At 36.9% G+C, this 20,690-nt stretch overlaps 1 protein-coding gene across 5 annotated transcripts in view; it reads right to left on the reverse strand.

Annotated features, from left to right (window-relative positions):
- AFG1L (AFG1 like ATPase) overlaps positions 1-20,690 on the reverse strand; it is a 194,383-nt gene that overhangs the window by 131,823 nt on the left and 41,870 nt on the right. For all 5 annotated transcript variants that reach the window (XM_027089070.1, XM_027089073.1, XM_027089081.1 and 2 more), the window contains exons 3-5: positions 12,187-12,238; positions 3,556-3,657; positions 2,505-2,635 (exon numbers count right to left, since the gene is read on the reverse strand). In XM_027089070.1, the coding sequence (XP_026944871.1) occupies positions 2,505-2,635; positions 3,556-3,657; positions 12,187-12,238 (285 nt within the window). The remainder of the gene's footprint in view (positions 1-2,504; positions 2,636-3,555; positions 3,658-12,186; positions 12,239-20,690) is intronic.

Consider the following 20,690-nt stretch of genomic DNA (forward strand, 5'->3'; position numbering starts at 1 on the left):
GCCATGGCCACTGAGCCTGCACGTCCGGAGCCTGTGCCCCACAACAAGAGAGGCCACAACAGTGAGAGGCCCACGTACTGCAAAAAAAAAAAAAAAAAAAAAAGGACAACCTGGAAGAAATGGACAAATGCTTAGAAAGGTATAACCTTCCAAGACTGAACCAGGAAGAAACAGAAAATATGAACAGACCAATCACAAGTAATGAAATTGAAACTGTGATTAAAAATCTTCCAACAAACAAAGTCCAGGACCAGATGGCTTCACAGGTGAATCCTATGAAACATTTAGAGAAGAGCTAACATCTATCCTTCTCAAATTCTTCCAAAAAACTGCAGAGGAAAGGAACACTCCCAAACTCATTCTGTGAGGTCACCATCACCCTGATACCAAAACCAGACAAAGGTACTACAAAAAAAGAAAATTACAGACAATATCACTGATGAATACAGATGCAAAAATCCTCAACAAAACACTAGCAAACAGAATCCAACAACACATTAAAAGGATCATACACCATGTTCAAGTGGGATTTATCCCAGGGATGCAATGATTCTTCAATATATGCAAATCAATCAATGTGATACACCATATTAACAAATTGAAGAATAAAAACCATATGAAAAAAATTTAACTGTGACAAATACCTGATAACTGTGGCAAAAGGAGAAGGTACTGAGTCGTGTATAAGTTTATTTTGCTTTAAAAAGTTGACACAATACAAGTAACATATAGAAATAGTGCTTTGTTCACATCACTTGTTTCCCTGTTTCAATAAAACTTCTGTTTCTCAATGGAAAACAAAATTTACCTGTGTCGATTCAATTTTGTTTAGAGATATTTTGGTTAAAAGACTCATAATGAGAAACCAAGAGAAATGGCCTTCACTGATTCAACACTGACTTTTGTTGTTGAAGTCCACATAACTGCTAACTTGGTGCTATTTTTAGAACTAAATGAGGCCCTTCTCTTTCTGCAGTACACCAGTGTACTTAGTGTACCTTCAGAGTAGCAGAGGAACATCTCTTTTCCATAAGCCTTTCTTTTGAAGACCTTTGTAGTTCTACAATACAAAGTGTGAATGCCAGGCTGTCTGAATATGATTGAAGGGAGAAAGAAATAAAAATTCCTCCTCCCCAGATGGTTCAGTATAACACCATTCCTGGTAAAAATTCTCCTTTCTCCTCTATCATAAATCGAGACCACTGTTAGCTATGAGTATCGAGTTGCTAGAGGAGACCTACATGCGTCATTTGGGTTAAAGGCATCCTGGCCACATCATCTTCCCACTAACCCAGGTTTCTAAGCACAGAAGAACAGGAGATAACTCACTACCAATTTAAATGCATAATTTCAGAGAATCTTAAAACTGGAAGAAACTTTAAAATTCAACTAGGGCAATTTCCTCACTTCATTACAAATACACTGTGAGGCTTAGATGAGATGTATGAATCACTCAGGGCCTGCCTCAGGGTAGGCATATAACAAATGTTAGTCTGCTACTCCTGAAAGTTCTCTGGGCCTTTATTCTAGGCAATGAGACAGGAGTTTCTGCACTCAGCCCCAGAAATATTTTTTCAAAAGCTTTGGGCGTGATGCCCTGTTTTTAAGCTTATATTCAGTCCTTGTGGATTTTTCTATTTTCATTCCAATAATCAATTGCTCTTATGGTAAGCAACTTAGAAAAACCAACTATTACATTTTATAACTACTAAAAAGAGCAGTCAAATAAAGAGAAAGTAATTCTTAACCTAGAGTATCTTCTATTATTATTATTGTTACTGTTATATTATTAATTACTACTATTATAACACTGGACATGACGTAGGATACAGAATAAGCATAAGACATGGTGTTTGCTTTGATGCGTTGTTCTCATAAGAAATAAAGATCAGGAAATAATGTACTACCAATTTAAATGCACAATTTTGAATCCTAAAACTAGAACAAATTTTAAAATTTCAACTAGGGGGGAAAAAGAAATTTGAACTAGGGCAATTCTCTTCCTTCATCACAGATAAGTGGTGAAGCTTAAATGAGATGTGTGAATCACCTGTTTCTTTTTAATAACACTTTTAAAAAACAGTCAAACATCTTTAAAGACATTATTTTGTAATAATTATATTATCTCCATCGTGGTGTAGGGGAAATGTGAATCCATTGACTAGAATATAGGGGTAGGCAAACTTCCTATAAAAGGCAGAATAGTAAATATTTTAGGCTTTGCAAGCCATATACAGTGTCTGTTACATTTTCTCTTTCTTTTTTTAATGACCTTTTACAAATATAAAAATCTTCCTCTTCTCACTGGCCATACAAAAGCAGATGGGCCAGATTTGCCCTGTGCAAGCTGTGGTTTGCCGACCCCTGGACTAGATAATAAAATTAAAGTCATAAGAGATAATGTATTAAATCAATTTATAAAACTGATAAAATCAGAACAGGATTTAAATACTCATACTTCCTTCAGTATACCATTCTACATCTATGAAGCATCTCTACCTTACCTGAAATTCATCGAAACATAAAAGACTTGCTTCTTCACTGATTTCTTCAGCTATAGGAGCTATTGGATCGTATGATTTAGCCATGAATCCTGGTTTCCTTTTTGGCAAACTCTGTTTAAGGCGGTGTATTCCTTAAATGGATGAAGTTAAACACAAATCAAATATTGTATTAACAGTACATTTTAGATAACTAAAACATATTTTTAAAATCTCTAAATGAAACAGAGTGTGAACATAAAAATGAGGTTTAAATTTCACATACAAACAAATATGATTATTGAGGTTGGTTGCAGTTTCTCCACCTCAAATAAGTTGTTCACATATTACTATATTCCTATGGTTGTAAGAACACTTTGTGGTCATTCCATCTCCACTCTTCAATCACTTCAGAGATGACAAAGTGATAGAATAGATGATCAGATTGTGACTGATGGATCAACACACAGATCTTAGCCCTGAGGATTTCAGAGATGCAGGCAAAGGAGGTGATCCTGCCCTCTATGTCTAGCATATCTAATCAGGATGTTCCCTTGTTTCCGGCCAGTCCCACTTCCTTCACTCTATGTTACTAAATGCTGAAAGTATTCTAAGAAAAGTACAATATTCCTGCCCTGAGAAGGTTACAGTATAGCTAGTAAACAAATAATGCAAAGATGAAATAACATACCCTTGACAAAGAAATAAAGCATACATACAAGAACAAACTGAATGCCTACATGCTAGGTGACACAGAGGAAAAGGCCTAATCAAGAATAACTTTGTGAAACAGGTGAGGCTTAAAGATTTCTTATTGATCCTTAGTAGAAAGAGAAAATGCCTGACCTTCATAGAGTAACCTCTGTTCTCTGATTTGGAAGTAATGAATTTGTCTCTAGGACCAACTCTGGACACATTACTAATTGCTTCAATATAGCACAAAACAAATGAAACCAAATAAAATCTTACTTTTAGCAAAAATCTAATTTTTTAAAAGATTAAGAACTTTAAGATGAGGAAAATTATCTTGTAATGTTTGTCCATTTAAATCACTTCTTTCAGATCATTAACTTACTTTTGTGAACATCTAGCATGAAACCATGAAAATGAACCCGTTTTTTCCTCTTCATTTCCACATAAGCATAAAACATGTCCATCACCATTGTTTTCCCTGTACCTTAAAAAAAAAAAAAAACTATCAAACAGTATGTACTGATTGCTCTAATGATTGTTCATTAGCTTTGGGATAATGAAACCACACTCTGCTACTGGAAAGCTTAAGACTATGTTAACTTTTTTAAAAGCAGTGTTTATGTCTTATGCTAAACTACCTAAAAATAAAATGTTGATATTATTCTTTTCTGTTAAAATCCTGTTTTTAAGAAATACAACATTTAGTTAGCACTCCAGGGAGTATTTCCTCCAGAGAACTATGCTTTTAAACTGGCAAGATTTACAGATTATTCATTCTTCAGTTTCTCTTCCAAAAGGCACAGTATAAATAAAATAACTTTAATTAATTAATTATTTATTGGGCCATTACAAAGGATGAGGAACTGTCTTAGGCACTATAGGAAAATTTACCAGTGAAAAATAAGAAAATACAGATTAGCACCTAACATAAACACTGAAAATAAATAATAGATGTTACAGCTGGAGAATTGCCAATTATAACACTTTTTTAAAAAAAAATTTATTTATTTGTTTATTTATTTTTGGCTGCATTGGGTCTTCGTTGCTGAGCGCAGGCTTTCTCCAGTTGTGGTGAGCAAGGGCTACTCTTCCTTGCAGTGCATGGGCTTCTCATTGCGGTGGCTTCTCTTGTCGTGGAGCACGGCTCTAGGTGCGTGGGCTTCAGTAGTTGTGGCACGCAGACTCTAGAGTGCAGGCTCAGTAGTTGTGGCGCATGGGCTTAGTTGCTCCATGGCTTGTGGGATCTTCCCCCACCAGGGCTCAAGCCTGTGTCACCTGCACTGGCAGGGGGATTCTTAACCACTATGCCACCAGGGAAGTCCTATAACACTTTTTTAAAAAGCTGAGAATATTGGCTTTCAAAATGAGGCTTACTTGAAGAAATTCAGATACAGTTAACCCTTATAATTAAATTATCTAATTTTCAGCACTCAAACTGTTAATCACTACGATCACATTAGTAATTGAAGAGTCAACAGCCTAAGCATTTCACAAGGCATGCACAGGAAGCCTATTCCCTTACAGAAAGCCCAGAGCTTTGGGGACACTGACAGTAGTCAAGTTTGGTTCACACCCAGCATTCCCCAGCAGGCAGGCCAGGGGATGCTGGTCTTGTCTCTCATGCTCACTGCTTCCTCCACCACCACCTTACCAAAGCGTCCAGGCTCTCCTTGCAGGAGCTGCAATTATTATACTAACTTCAAAGGCAGCTCAGGAAGCAAGATTTGAGTCTTAAATCTGTTGAGCTTTCCTCCATTCCATAAGATGACTTTGGGCCATGCCATTTGAATTGTCAGAAAGGTTTTTGTATATGAAAATACAATTCACAGGACTTCCCTGGTGGCTAAGACTCTGCGCTCCCAATGCTAGGGGCCTGGGTTTGATCCCTGGTCAGGGAACTAGATCCCGCATGCAGGCTGAAATGCAGACCCAGCAAGCCAAATAAATAAATAAATAAAATTTTTTAAAAAAGAAAATACAATTCACCAGACATATTTTTAATGAGAAGACCGCTTAGCCTGAAAAGTAATTTTTTGCAAATATATTCGGTACAAGTCTCTTGATATAGTGAGTGGCAGCAAATTTTATATCATTACATTTACACAAAGAAGTGAATTAATAAAGTTTCAAATTCTGCTGCATGAAGCATAGTATACTTATAGATCCAGAAAAGAAGTCATGAATTATCTAACAAAAAATGTGAACAATATATATTTGAACATAATCATTGTGCTCTTCTTGCAAAAATGTGCTTAAAATGTAACAAAACCATCATATAAAAAGTTTCTGAAAATAAAAGCAAAAAGAAGAAATCATAAAGGAAAAAACTGATAAACTAGAATATGTAAAATTCAAACTTCTGAATATCAAAATCACCATAAATAAAATATTTTTATTTATTTAATCAACATATTTTCATTGAATGCCTACCATGTGTGAGGCCCTATTCTAGGTGCTTATTAGGAAATGGCAGTGAACAAAACTAACAAAAATCCCTGTCCTCATGGAACTTGGCAGTTTAACATTATGTATCTTTATATTTTTTCCTCAAACACTGTTGGTGGGAATGTAAATTGGTGCAGCCGCTATTGAAAACAGTATGGCAGTTCCTCAAAAAATTAAACATAGAATGACCATATGACCCAGCAATTCCACTCTTGGGTATATATCTGGAAACAATGAAAACACCAACTTGAAAAGATACATGCATCCCAATGTTCACAGCAGCACTATTTACAATAGCCAAGACGTGGAAGCAACCCAAGTGCCCATCAACAGACAACTGGATTAAGAAGATGAGCCCTATGTCACTCCAACTTTTAGCTTGGAGGCACCTTCCAGATTGCTGCACAGAGAAGGTGAATCCAAGTTAAACACCCAGGTCTGAGTGAGTTAAGAGAGATCAGGATTATGGGAGTCCAAAATGCAGGTGAAATTTGCAAGGCAGAGTGCCAGAGAGGAGGAAGCTATATAATGAAAGAGCTCCAGAAACCAACAGGTGGACACTCTTGAGTCTTTGGCTGAATAATAGCTGCTCATGCGTAGGGTGATACTTCATGATGTGAGGCAAGGGAAGCTGTGTTATGAACCCCTAGGAAACTGAGTGATAAACAATTTCCAGAGATGTTGATACATACAACAACTTGAATGACTCTCCAATGAATTACACTGAGTGGAAAAAAAAAAAGCCAATCTTAAAAAGTTACATACTTTTTCATTTATATAACATTTTCGAAATGACAGAATTTTAGAAATGGAGAACAGATTAGTGACTGCCAGGATGCAGAAATGGAGGGTGGATATGTATGGTTATAAAATTATGGGCAATACAAGGGATTCTTGTGGTGATACAGTTGTTCAGTATCTTGACTGTGGTGATGGATATATGAACCTACAGAGGTGATAAAGTGTATAGAACTAAATACACACATAAATGAGTACGGCACAGCTGATGTGAAACTCGTAGATACAGAGTGCTGACTGTATTCCTTGTACTAGGCCATTTTATATAAGGGACCTGAATATCACCAAATTTTGATATCCTTGGGGACCCCTAGAATCAATCCCTGTGGATACCAAGGGATGACTATACAAGTAAAACTGGAGAAATCTGAACAGGATTGGTGAATTGTATCAATGTCAATACCTGGTTGTGATATTTTTACTATAGTTTTGCAAAATGTTGCCTTAGAGGGGAAATGAGTGTATACAGATCTCTCTGAATTACTTCTTATAACTGTATGTGAATCTGTAATTATCTCAATGAAATTTTCAATTAAAAAAATACTTCAAAGGAATCAAAGTGGCATGCAAGTAACTTATTTAACTCCCTGTCAAAATAAAATTCAACATATAAAAATTATATAATCTCACAACGTTTGAAAAAAATTTTGACAAAATTCAACACACATACATGATAAAAACTCTCAGCAAACTAGGAAACGAAGCAGACTTCCTCAACCTCATAAAGGACAAATACCAAAAAACCTACACTGAAAAGATGCTCAATATCACCAATTATTTGAAAAATGCAAAACAAAACTACAATGAGATACCACTTCACATCCATTAGGATAACTATTATGAAAACAACAAACAGAAAAATAATGTATTGATAAGGGTGTGGAAAGTGGGGACCCTTGTGTATTAATGGTGGGAATGTAAAATTGTGCAGCTGCTATGGAAAACAGTATGGCAGTTCCTCAAAAAGTTAAACACAGAATGACCATATGACCCAGCAATTCCACTTCTGGATATACACAAAAGAATTGAAAGCTGGGATTCAAACAAATATTTGTTCATCAATGTTTATAGCAGCATTATTCACGGAAGTCAGAAGATGGAAACAACCCAAACATCCATTGACAGATGAAGGGATAAACAAAATTGGTATATACAATATAATGGAATATTATTCAGCCTTAAAAAAGAATGAAAAAAAAAAGAAAAAAAAAGAATGAAATTCTGACATAGTATCTTGAAGATACCATGCTAGGTGAAATAAGCCAGAAACAAAAGGATAAATATTATATGATCCCACTTACATGAGGTCCCTAGAGTTATCAAATTCATAGAGACAAAAGTAGAACAGTGGTTGCCAGGGACTGGGAAGGAGGGGGTTATAGAATGGGTGTTATTGTTTAATAGGTACAGAGTTTCAGTTTGGGAAGATAAAAATGTTCTGGAGATGAATAGTGGTGACGTTTGCATAACAATATCAATGTACTTAATGCCACTGGACTGTACAGTTAAAATGATAAATTTTATATTATATATATGTTGCCACAATAAAAAAAACTAATACATTAAACACACACACACACCCTACAGTTAACATCATATTTAACTAGGGAAGACTGAACACTTCTCCCCTAAAATCTGACACAAGGCAAGGACATCCACTCTCATGACTTCTGTTCAACATTGTACTGCATCCTAGCTATGCAATGAGGCAAGAAAAAGAACTAGAAGGCATAGAAATTGTAAAGGAAAAAGTTAAATTGTCTTTATTCACAGATATGATTACGTTCACAAAAAATCCTGAAGAAGCTACCAAATAACCAGGAGTTATAAGAGTTAATAATTGAATTTAGAAAGGTCATCCAAAAAATCAATTGATTCTATACACTAGCAGTGATCAACTGGAAATTTAAATGTTAACATACAATACCATTTGCAGTAAAATACACGGGAATAAATTTATCAAAAAATATGGCAAACCTCTGCACTACAAACTACAAAACACCACTGAGAGAAATTAAAGAAGATACTTTAGGGACTTCCCTGGTGGCGCAGTGGTTAAGAATCTGCCTGCTAACGCAGGGGACACGGGTTCGAGCCCTGGTCCGGGAAGATCCCACATGCCGCGGAGCAACTAAGCCCGTGTGACACAACTGTTGAGCCTGTGCTCTAGAGCCCGTGAGCCACAACTACTGAAGCCCACATGCCTAGAGCCCGTGCTCCGCAACAAGAGAAGCCACCGCAGTGAGAAGCCCACGTACTGCAGCGAAGAGTTGCCCCCACTCGCCGCAACTAGAGAAAGCCCGTGTGCAGCAACGGAGACCCAACGCAGCCAAAAATAAATAAATAAATAAATAAATAAGATATTTTAAAATGAAGAAATATACCATGCTCATAGATTGGAATACTCAATATCTTAAGTTACCAATTCTCTGTAGACATTGCTCTATAGCTTCAACATAATCCCAATCAAAATCCCCAGATTTTTTTTAAAGAAATGAACAAGCTTATTCTAAAATGAACATGGAAATGCAAAGGCCACAGAATTGCCAAAATAATCTTGAAATAGACAAAGTTGGAGGACTCACATCACACCACAGAAATGCATCAGCAAAATCCAAGTTGTAGGAAATCTTACAGGACAAAGATGTTTATAAGTATGTATGTATATATATGTGTGTGGTGTGCACACACCCAAGCATATACTATCTCAGGATGTAAAATATATTACTTACTGTGAGTCATGTTTAAAAATGTTTCAAAGCCATTGCCACAGTTTGTAAGCTTTGGGTGAGCAAAGGCTGTGTCTGCTCTTATTCACCATTATGTTTCCAGAAACAACAGACTGCCTGGCACAAGGCAAGTGCTCAACAAGCATTTGTCAAGTGACTGGAAGAATGAGGACAGATGTTGGAAAAAAGGGAAGAAACCAGCACTAAATTTCACCTGCTTCATAATTTTTCTTTGGTCTCTACAGAATCCTAAATAAAACCTTGTAATTTTCTCAGGATAAGATTCTTACTAGGGGAGTCATTTATAAAACGTAAAAATCTTTTAAATTCTAACTTTTAAGCCTATAGTTGGGAAGCCAAAAAATGACTACTCGAGAGCCCCCTCTAGTGGTGCCCTTTTCACAGCTGACCTCCTGCAGAAGGAGCTGGAAGTGGTATCCTCCACCACTGCCTCCCACCCAAGAAGAATTTTGCTTTCCAACCCCTAACCTTAAAAACAGTCTAGCTTTCCACTGGTGAAATTATCAATGTGGAACAGGTAAGGTTAAACCAGGAGACAGCAAAAAAGGGACTGACAAACAAAAATGTACTTATTCTCTTCTAATGTACGGAAGAAATCACTAACCCTGCCATAACCACTCATTCTGCTAGTTTAGAGCTGAAACCTTGTTGTAAGAAAGCCAGCTGTAGGGTAAGAATGAAGCCACAAAATATTACTACTGAAGCTTTTGACTTCTGCATGAGATATGATAAGCATTTTATTAATGAAAACATTTCAAGATTGAACCATGATGATATCAATGCTCCTGGGGTTCCCGTATTGAGGGTCCATCTGAGTCAATCATCTCAACATACCTATGAAGACAGAGTAGAGTGAAGTGGGCATGACAGAGTCCAAGCCAAGGGCAGGAATAAGGAGAGGGAAAGGGATGCTATGAAACAGACATCTCTTTTCCACCAAGTCTCTTTAAAATTTAATATCTGTTTCCCAAGTCTAAAACAGAAAAATAATAAAGAATAAGAGCTTGTAAAGGCATTCCGAGGCTATTCTCCCAGCCAGCGAGCCCCCCCAAAATGAGAATTTGACCTATCTTTTATTACCTATTTTGTAAGTATTCTAAACTAAACTGAGTATGGCCACCAAAATGTTCATCTCACTTCCTATTTCAGAATTCCTTTCTCTTCCCCCCTCTACATTATGAAGATGTTCCTAGCCAAAGATTGCCACACACCCAGCCTATGTGAATATCCCATGTTACACATCTTTTCTAATCCCTTCAAACATTCAGATAAATTACATTTATTGTACCTCCTTTTCGTTAGAATATGGCTGTATTTTCCAAACTAAAAATCCAACAACTTTCATAGTTGTTGTTTTTATTTTTTTTAAGTCCTTTTGTAGAAGTGGAAACAGTTGTGCCTTACTAACCATCTCCATTTATGGTTAAGTGGTTAAGGTAACAACAGAAACAAAGATGCAGATTTTAGCAATGACAGAACATGAAAGTGAAGGTATAGGAAGTAAACGTTCTCCAAAGAGGCAAAAAATAAGAGATGACAACAGAATGAGATCTGCTAGCGGTGCCCAAAGGTGCAGACACACAAAACTGCTCAAGTACCTGGTATAAATTAGATTCTAAATAAGAAGCATACATTGGTCTCAAAAATACCAATTAGCCAATGAACTAAGAAAAAGAATAGTTTGAGCTTCTTTCACATTTTTAAAATCTGCAAGTTTGAAGAATCTCTATCATGCACTTTTTAAATACTAATTCCCTTTTTATTAGATTTGCTAAATCTATAAATGTAAAACAGGCATTTAGAGGCATTAGTAAACAAATCAGAAGAAGAGGGAGGACCCAGAAAAGAACATTTTGATCTTTAAGGCAGTATAACTATTCAACTTCTATTATTTTTCTTACCCTAAAATTCTTATTAAGATAACGAACCTCTGCCACCACTTCCTCACAATGCAAATTTGTTGATCTCGTTACATTAAATGTGCATTTTGAGTATGTAAAGAACTGAAGGACAAGCCATAAGGTCACAGGAAGGAGGAGCCACCTTCATGACATCAGTGAAGGTGGGTAACCAGGGAGAGGTTTAAAACTGGAGAAAAAGATTTGATTGAAGGAAATAGAAACCAGAAACAGACAACTTCAGCAAGAATGAAGTCAGGGAAGAAGAAAGACATTAACTGATTAGGAAAATCCAGAAAGTAAGTGACAGCTCATAAGGTTTCCAAGAAAATGTGACTCTTTGTGCCAGTGCATGACCAAGGAAATGTTACCACTCATATGTTAAGAACGTCTACTCAGGGACTTCCCTGGTGGTGCAGTGGTTAATAAACCGCCTGCCAATGCAGGGGACACGGGTTCGAGTCCTGGTCCAGGAAGATCCCACGTGCCTCGGAGCAACTAAGCCCGTGCGCCACAACTACTGGGCCTGCACTCTAGAGCCCGCGAGACACATCTACTGAGCCCGAGCACCACAACTACTGAAGCCCATGCGCCTAGAGCCCGTGCTCCTCAACAAGAGAAGCCACTGCAATGAGAAGCCTGTGCACCGCAACGAAGAGTAGCCCCTGCTCGCCGCAACTAGAGATAGTCTGCGCACAGCAACGAAGACCCAACACAGCCAAAATAAGTAAGTAAATAAATTTATTTTTTAAAAAAAGTAAAAACAAACAGCTTATTTTTTTTAAGTTATTAACCTGAGTCAAATAGCACTGAGCAATGAGATTCTGGTTTATCTAATAACCTATCTGGAAATGACTTCCTTCCCTGAGATCAACTGACTTTATACATTAAATAATGTTTGCACCCTAACATGCTAACTAATCCTGTCTTCAACTGCAGTCACCCTATGAGAAATAAAAGTAAAAACTAAGATAACTGCACTCCTCTCCTCTCTCCTATTTTACCTCACCTCATCCTGTTCCTGCTGGTAGTGTACTGAGGGATAGAAATGGAAGTTATCCCTGAGTGAAAGCTGGGAAACTTTTTGTTTGGACCACTTAAAACTTATTTTAACACACTTACCAACATCTCCATAAACATACAGGCCCCTTGGAGGTTTGCTCCTTGAAAAAAGCTGCAAATTAAGAACAAATTATAAATCTCCAACGTGGAAATAATCGAATATCATCATATACATAGTGTTCCTAACCGTGCTACATATACAGGACTGAAATGGGCTACTGTACACAATAAGTACAAAAAACTTGATACAAAAGGCTATGAAGCCCCACTTAGGTTTTAATATAGGAGACAAGAATCATAAGAGCTCAGAGCAAGGCTCTGAAGTCACACAACTTAAGTTTACATCCACTTCACAATTTACTAACCATGTAATCTTCCCCCTCTTTCCCAAATGGGCTCCCCAAACAATGACAGCCTAGCTCATTCCCAGCAAACAAGAGATCAGAAGACTTTTTCTGAAGAAAGTGAATGGTTTCCAGAAATAAAGGCCCAAAGGCACCTAGTGTGGGTTTCTCCCAAAGAAAGAACTGGGTCCCTATCAGATCACCTTACAGTAAAGCATACTAGTCAACAAACCTCTTAAGATGGAGCCTTCAATCAGTTCATTAGTATCTGAAAAGACTCTCAAACGAATTGACAGCCAAGAATCAACAGAAATTTGAAAAAAAAACAGAAAAACTCCCGTTATGAAAGTTGGAGACCACAGCAAATATACAGGGGGCAAAAAACTCCAAGGAAACAGAGACTACACAGACATCAAAAGGAAACTTCAAAATAAAACTGTAACCAATATAATTAATATGCTGAGGAAAATAAAAGAAGTTATTAAAACTATAAAGCAGGAACAAAATGCAATTTTTAAAAGGAATATTAAGAACAAAAGAGAGTACTTTGAAATTTAACATATGGTAGCAGAAACAAAATTCCAGAAAAGGGATTAGAAGATAAGCTTGAGGAAATGTTAAAGAAATACAACAAATAAACAATGAAAGATGGAAAATATAAGAAAATTACAGGATTAATTCAGGAGGTCCAATATCTGACCAAAAGGAATTCCAGAAAGAGAAAATAGAGAAAAAAGAGAGGAAGAAATTACCTAAGATTTTTCTCAAATCTGAAGGACGAAATTTCAAGATTGGGAGGACAGATTATATAAGTGTCCAACACAATGAGGGAAATAAGACGCATACCAAGTCATAATCCTGAAATTTCAGACACCAGGGATATAAAGGAAATCCTACAAACGTCCAAGGTGGCAGTGGGGTGGGCGTTCAGGGGGAAAGGTGGTGGGGAGCGGGTGGCTGGAGACAGGTCACAAACAACCGATAAAAACTTGAATAAAGTTTGAGGGGCAGTGATTTCCAACCTAATCCATCCAATCTATCCATCAAGTGTGAAAATGGGAAACTGACATTCCATACATACAGGGTCTCAAAAAACCCTCCGCAACAGAAATAGGAACACCTAGGCTCCATGAAACACAGAGGATCCTGGGGAGAATGCCCTGGTAAGATGGAGGGCTGCTCTCTAGAACCACAGTGGCACAAGCAGGACAAGAAAGCAATCAAGTCCAGACCAAAACAGGAGGATGGAGGCCTCAAAGGAAGAAACAAAATGGAACTTCTCTTTGCCTGATATTATTATCAACCCAAATTACCTTCCTGAATTTTGCTCCACTTAGAAGAGTAACCTTCAAACTGTATGACAGTTCCTAGACACCTGTGCAAAAACCAAGGTGAGCCAGAGCTGAGAGAGTTCAGAAAGGGTAAAGGCAGAAAGAAGCGAAGGTTATGCCCCTTAGCACCAACCAGAGCAGTCAATATTTTGACAGAGAACATTTTCAAAAGCTAGACTTCAGGATCCACTACCTAATGCTTTTGTTTTTTAATCTGTGGATTCCCTCCAGCATGCCTCAGAAACCTCTCTCACTTTCCTGTCCCTCAGCTTTCTCTATAAATCCAGCCTCTGACTCTAGCACGCCCCTTCCAAAAGAACCTTCACCATGGTTTAGGCAAAAGCATCTTCTTTGCTTTGATTCTGCCAGGTGGATATGCCTTCCCTGTGTTCCTCTGCACATTAACTCTCGATCTATTCTTAAATCTCAACTGAAAACAGATGCCACTCCTGCCAAAACCTCTTAATTTGTCTTGGTGTAATATCTTATGTGAACCATTCTTGTACATTGGTTATTCTATTTTCAATTTGCCAGAAAAAAAGCATCATGCTCCTCAATAATTTTAGAACAGCTTCAAATTAGAAAACTTATATACAACCTAATAATCTCTAAGTATATTCTATGTATTAGAAATCTTTTGAAAGCAACTTTTTGCATAAGGTAACTGGAAATGTTATAGCAATTCTTCACATCACATTTTGTAGAAACAGTCCGGGATCTAGTCATGATATAATCAACATATGCTGAACCAATGAAGTTCAAGCCAAAAATTTAACAAAGGTGGGGGAAAAAGATGACATGGGAAGAGCTCAATGCTGCTAAAAAAAAAAAAAAAAAAAAATCACTTGGGCCTATCTTCTGTTTTACCCAAACTCAACGTATTTTTGAAAGAGCACTTTGGCAAATATTACAGTACATTATCTATTACATATATAATTTATATTATATTACATTTTATGGCAATATTTAGAAGATGATAAAGAGATATGGTTATAGAGTATCAAAGGAAAAGATTCTCAAACATCTGAGATCACAAATATCTCGTATGGCATAAATACTGTTTAAGAAGCAGATTTTACTCCAAATAAATTGATAAACACAATGGATAATCCTCTAACAATAAATGTTAGACATCATCTATCTAAACTATGTTATATACACACCAAGTATTTTCACTTGGAGAGGCAGGTTAGTTTTCTCCTCATAAAATTTCAGTCTTCCAAAAATTATTGAAATTATTTCAAAGGATTTAAAACTCTATATTTTAAGGGGAAAATCAGAGGATTGAATGGAGAACAGTAAGACTATTTAGAAGGCTGTAAAATGGATTCTAAAGAAGTTTTTTAATTCTTTATTCATAGTGGTCAATTCAGGGAGAGTTAGGTTCACACAGTTTTCTTCAAAATAACGACACAGGCACCCACATAATTTACATGATCCTAATTTACATTTTCTCACAATTTACCCTATTTTTCAGGTCCATTAAATTTCCTTTCCCAATGTTTTAATTTCCTGTAATGTGTTCCTATGTCTCAGAGCACTCCACCCTGGCATAGTTCCTGGGTGCTGGGGTTCTACATGTGCTCCCATCCTCCACAAGCCTCCTTCATCCTGCTCTCTACCCTGGGGGCAACCTTGCTGGCTGGCTGCTAGCTGGGTTCAGTCCCTGGGAGGCACTACTTGCAGGAGATAGGAGGGAGGGGGTGGAGAGAAATCCGGGTCATTCTCTCCCGTTGCTTCCCTGCTTCAGTGCTGTGTCTCTAGCAGAGCTGCATCCCTCCATAATCATTAGGTCCTCATGCCACAGCTACAGCTCTCTGCAGGCTCCTCCTTCACTCCTCCATCCTTTGTTTGCTGCCTTAGGCCTGCCCTGCCCATGACTCTCTAAGTCATCTCTTGATTCAGTCTTTAAAGTGCTGTGAACAGTTTCCTGACAGCACTCTGATACACACCCAACCTCTAAAATACACCTACTTAACACTGACTAGACAAAGACTTGAAGATCTGAACATGAATAAGTTTCTCTAGTGACCAGTTGTAAGATTTGTCATGTTACTTATATCTTAGGGAATTTGTGAAGTAGGATGATGACACCTTCTCTAATGTGTTTTTTTGATAAGGATCCAGTGATACTGTACAGATTGTGCAGATGGTAAGCTTAAGGATGATGTTGGAAGACAGTGGAAAGCTATCACCTACCTCCACTAAGCATAAAAGATATAAGGAAAGAGTATTAGAGTTGAACTCAAAAGATCTGGGTACAAATTCTGGTTCGGCTACTTATTAGCTATGTGACTCTGGGTAAGCCACATCAACTCTACAACCAGCCATTTCCTTATCTGTTAGGTGCAGGACACGGCACTGGGGAGTTCCCACTCACTGCCCACCTCTGCACACCTAATCACAAGGCCCACTCACTCATGCTGAAGACTGTAAACTTCATGTACTGATACCTGCTTCTATCCAAACCTATGGACCACTAAGAAGAAACATCGCACCCTTTGACACACCCTTCTCAAAGATCTGAACAACATTAATGTACACTTAAGCTATTTTATATCTATACAAACTCTACCAAACAAATCAAGAATACATTCAAGAACATGGAGCACATTTTCAAATACTGTGCATATTCCAAGCCATAAAGGAAACCTCAATAAACTCCAAAGAATCACTGTAGTCCAACCAAAATGGAATAAAATTAGAAATAAATGATGGAAGGATAGCTAAAAATAGAAAAATCTCATACTAAGATACTGACTTTCCCTCACATTCCCTCACGTCCACCCAGACTTCTGGGATTGCAATTTCACATAGGAAGTGGAAGTAGGTCCAACCCAATGCCTTCTGTTTTCTCTTTATAAAGATGTAGACATTTGCTGAAAGTGATAGGGGAAGTGTAGTTCAACTTGAAGGGAGCTAAGAAGGCTCTAGAGAATCGTTACAGAGAAGAGTGAACTAACCAGCGAAACAGATTTGTTGACAAAATGGAGGGACACGCCTCAGGGCTTTCAGATTGTTCTCAACAATCTTCTATACCTGTGCAGTAGCCATGTCCTTTAGGTGAGAATGATCCCACTCCCAGCTCTATCCTCCACAACCAGATGAGGGGTTCAAGGGTGAGCTTATGACTAAGTCCAGTCAAGCAGAGTTCTGTTGTTCAACTCTAGGTGAAAGAGAAGCTCTAGTCTTCTGGGCAGTATGCTGTGTAGATGTGATGCTAGTTTGCTACTTTGAGATAAGCCAAGCTGAACACAAAGCCAAAATAATCAAGAGGGCAAGATCAAGAAGATCTCCAAGTAAGTAATAGAGTCAGGGGCCTAATACACTGCACCTGAAGCATACTTATCCCTGGACTTCTACATGAGCCAATGATTACTTGTATTATTTAACCTAATTTAGTTGGGTTTTCTGTTATTCGCAACTGAAAGCATTCTAACTGATGTCATAATATATTTTACTAGGCCATTTTAATGGTTTGATATAAGTATTTATAAAAGTATCTGAAAGTATCTATTCTCAAGAGAGAGCTATAGTAATCAAAACAGTATGGTACTGGTATTAAAACAGACACACAGATCAATGGAACAGAACAGAGAGCCCAGAAATAAATCCACACATATATGATTAATTAATTTATATCAAAGGAGCCAAGGGTATACAAAGGAGCCAAGGGTATATAAAGGAGCCAAGATTCAAGGATAGTTTCTTCGATAAACGGTGTTGGGAAAACTGGACAGCCACATGAAAAAAAAAATGAAACTGGACCACTACTTATATCATACACAAAAACCAACTCAAAATGGATTATAGACTTGAACATAAGACCTGAAACCATAAAACTCCTAAAAGAAAACACAGGTGGTGAGCTGCTTGACACTGGTCTTAGCAATGACTTTTTGGATTTGATATCAAAAGTAAAGGCAACAAAAGCAAAAATAAACAAATGGGACTTTATCAAACTAAAAAGCAAAAGAAACAATCAACAAAATGAAAAGGCAACCTACCAAATGAGAAAAAATATTTTCAAATCATATGTGATATTTTAGTATCTAAAATACACAAAGAACTCATACAACTCAACAGCAAGAAAACGATCCAATTAAAAGATGGTCAGAAAATCTGAACAGACATTCTTTCCAAAGAAGTCATACACATGGCTAAAAGGCATGTGAAAAGATGCTCAACATCACTAATCATCAGGAAATGAAATCAAAACCACAATGAGATATCATCTCACATCTGTTAGAATGGCTATTACCAAAAAAACAAGAAATAAGTGTTGGTGAGGATGTGGAGAAAGGGAACCCTCATGCACTGTTGGTAGGAATGTAAATTGGTGCAGCCACTATGGAAAACAGTATGGAGGTTCCTCAAAAAGTTAAAAATAGAGCTACCATATGATCTAGCAATTCCACTTCTGGAAATTTATCCAAATGAAAACACTAGCTCAAAAAGATATCTGCAACTCCTTTTTCATTGCAGCATCATTTACAATAGCCAAAACATGGAAACAACTTAAGTGTTATACACACACACAATGTAAATTATTCAACCATTAAAAAAGAAAGAAATCCACATTTGTGACAAATTGATGGACACTGAGGACATTATGCTATGAGAAATAAATCAGACAGAGAAAGACAGTGTATGAACTCACTTATATGTGGAATCTAAAAAAAAACAAACTAAACTCATAGGTATCTAGTCAAGAGAGTATGTCAAGTTTAGGAGACTTACTATAATAAGTATTACAATACTATATACTAAATCAAAAGGGAGGATAATAAGAAAAGCAGCTATCAGAAAAATGTCTTTAAAATTTTTTTAAATGATATGAATAAATTGCCAATTGTCCAATAAGGAAATGTGCTGATGTCACAAGTGTTTGGGGTCCTAGTTGTTATGCATTTAGTGATGCACCCCAAACCACTAAATTTAGTAAAAATTTTATGATTTGAATTTTATATACATAAAAGCCCACTTCCACATAGAGAATCTTTTGAACGTGAGGACTATAATTTTTAAAGTAAATATCTGATAATTATTCTATCAAAATTTTATTAGACAAAGTCAAATGTAAAGCATGATTACTGGATTCAAACACACACAGTTAAAAGAACATTTGGGGGACAACTGAAGAAATCTGAATATGGGCTTCATATTTAGGATTGCCAGATAAAATACAGGATGCCAGGTAAATTTGAATTTCACACTGATATCAAATAATTTTTTAGCGCATGTATGTCCTAAATATTGCATGGTACATATATACACTAAAAAACTATTCATTATTTATCTGAAATTCAGGTTTATCTGGACATCCTGTATTTTTGTTTGCTAAATCGGGTGGCCCTATTTTAGATATCATTACATCAATGTTAAGTTTCTTGGGTATGATAATGGTAATATAGTTATTCAGGAAAAGGTCCTTGTTAGGAGATACATAATGATGTTTTTAGAGGTCAAGTGTTATGATATTACAACTTACTTTCAGATGATTAAAGAAAAAATATTGAGAGAGAGAGAGAGAAAAAAAGAAAACAAATGTGGCAAAATGTTAACCATTAGTGGTTTTAAGTGTACTGTTGAAATTTTTCAAAATAAAAAGTTGTGAAAAACAAAACAAAATCTGGTAAGGTGATTAATTACTGTATTACTTTTACTTTTGAACTAAGTCTAAAATTATTCTAAAATATCTACATATTTGCATTTTAGACAATTGCTTTCAAAACTATTCCTTTAACTTCTGCAAAGTAAACATTTGCCATCCATCATTCCAAATATTTTGATTTAATCATTCTAACTTTATGCTTTGTTCCTTATGATATTAAAATTCTAGCATTAAAAATAATCCCAGGTGGGCTTCCCTGGTGGCGCAATGGTTGAGAGTCTGCCTGCCGATGCAGGGGACACGGGTTCGTGCCCCGGTCTGGGAAGATCCCACATGCCGTGGAGCGGCTGGGCCCGTGAGCCATGGCCGCTGAGCCTGCGCGTCCGGAGCCTGTGCTCCACAACGGGAGAGGCCACAACAGTGAGAGGCCCGTGTACCGCACAAAAAAAAAAAAAAAAAAAAATCCAAGGTGATTCTCATCAAAGTTATAAATTAAAACAGCATGTCCTCCACCTTTCTGGGTTACTGTCTACCTGCTAGTCAAGTATAATTTCCATTAGGACAATTAGATAATAAGGGTGATGCTTTAAAATAAAGAGTTGGTTTCATTTGTTTAAAATGTAGGAATACTCCTTTTCCTGTTTCTCCCTACTCCCCTCACCATTCCATTACTAACTCCTAAAATGATAGACAGTGATTCCAGCTGGAATACTGAGCATAATTACATCTTTTAAAAACAAGCATTATATCATTCTCAACATAGACCACTGTTTAATAAAAGTAGATCACTTCAGGTTTCTAAGACGATCATTAAAGCTAAAGAACTGAACTATATGTTAGCACCCACAAATTCTCTTTAAATGAAAATCTTTTTTTAAATACCATCAGCTGATTTGCAAAAGAACCCTTGTAACCTAAAGTACACCAATTTGTTCAGTTTACTAGTATAATTAAGCCTTTTAAGTACCTAAATAATAAACAAGTGTGGGGGGCAGAGTTTAAACCTCTACAACTAGCATAAGAAAGGGCTCAATTTCTCATTATAACAGAATTTGAAGATGCAAATGACTTTTTAATGTTGCATGCATTCAAGCAACAAGCATTTCTAAGTGCCTATGTGTGTCAGTGGGAGACAAATGACAGGAGGCAATTTCTCCAGCAAATCCTTCCAGTTCACTCACTCCTGATATTCGAATTCTGGACTAGCTTAGGTGAAGATAAGCTAGGTGTGACCTACTCCAGTCCACCACTTGTTCAGAGGGATATCCAGGACTT

The sequence above is a fragment of the Aethalodelphis obliquidens genome, unplaced genomic scaffold (genome assembly GCF_003676395.1).
Source record: "Aethalodelphis obliquidens isolate GAN/ISIS:26980383/991018 unplaced genomic scaffold, ASM367639v1 scaffold3, whole genome shotgun sequence".
Taxonomy (NCBI): Eukaryota; Metazoa; Chordata; class Mammalia; order Artiodactyla; family Delphinidae; genus Aethalodelphis; species Aethalodelphis obliquidens.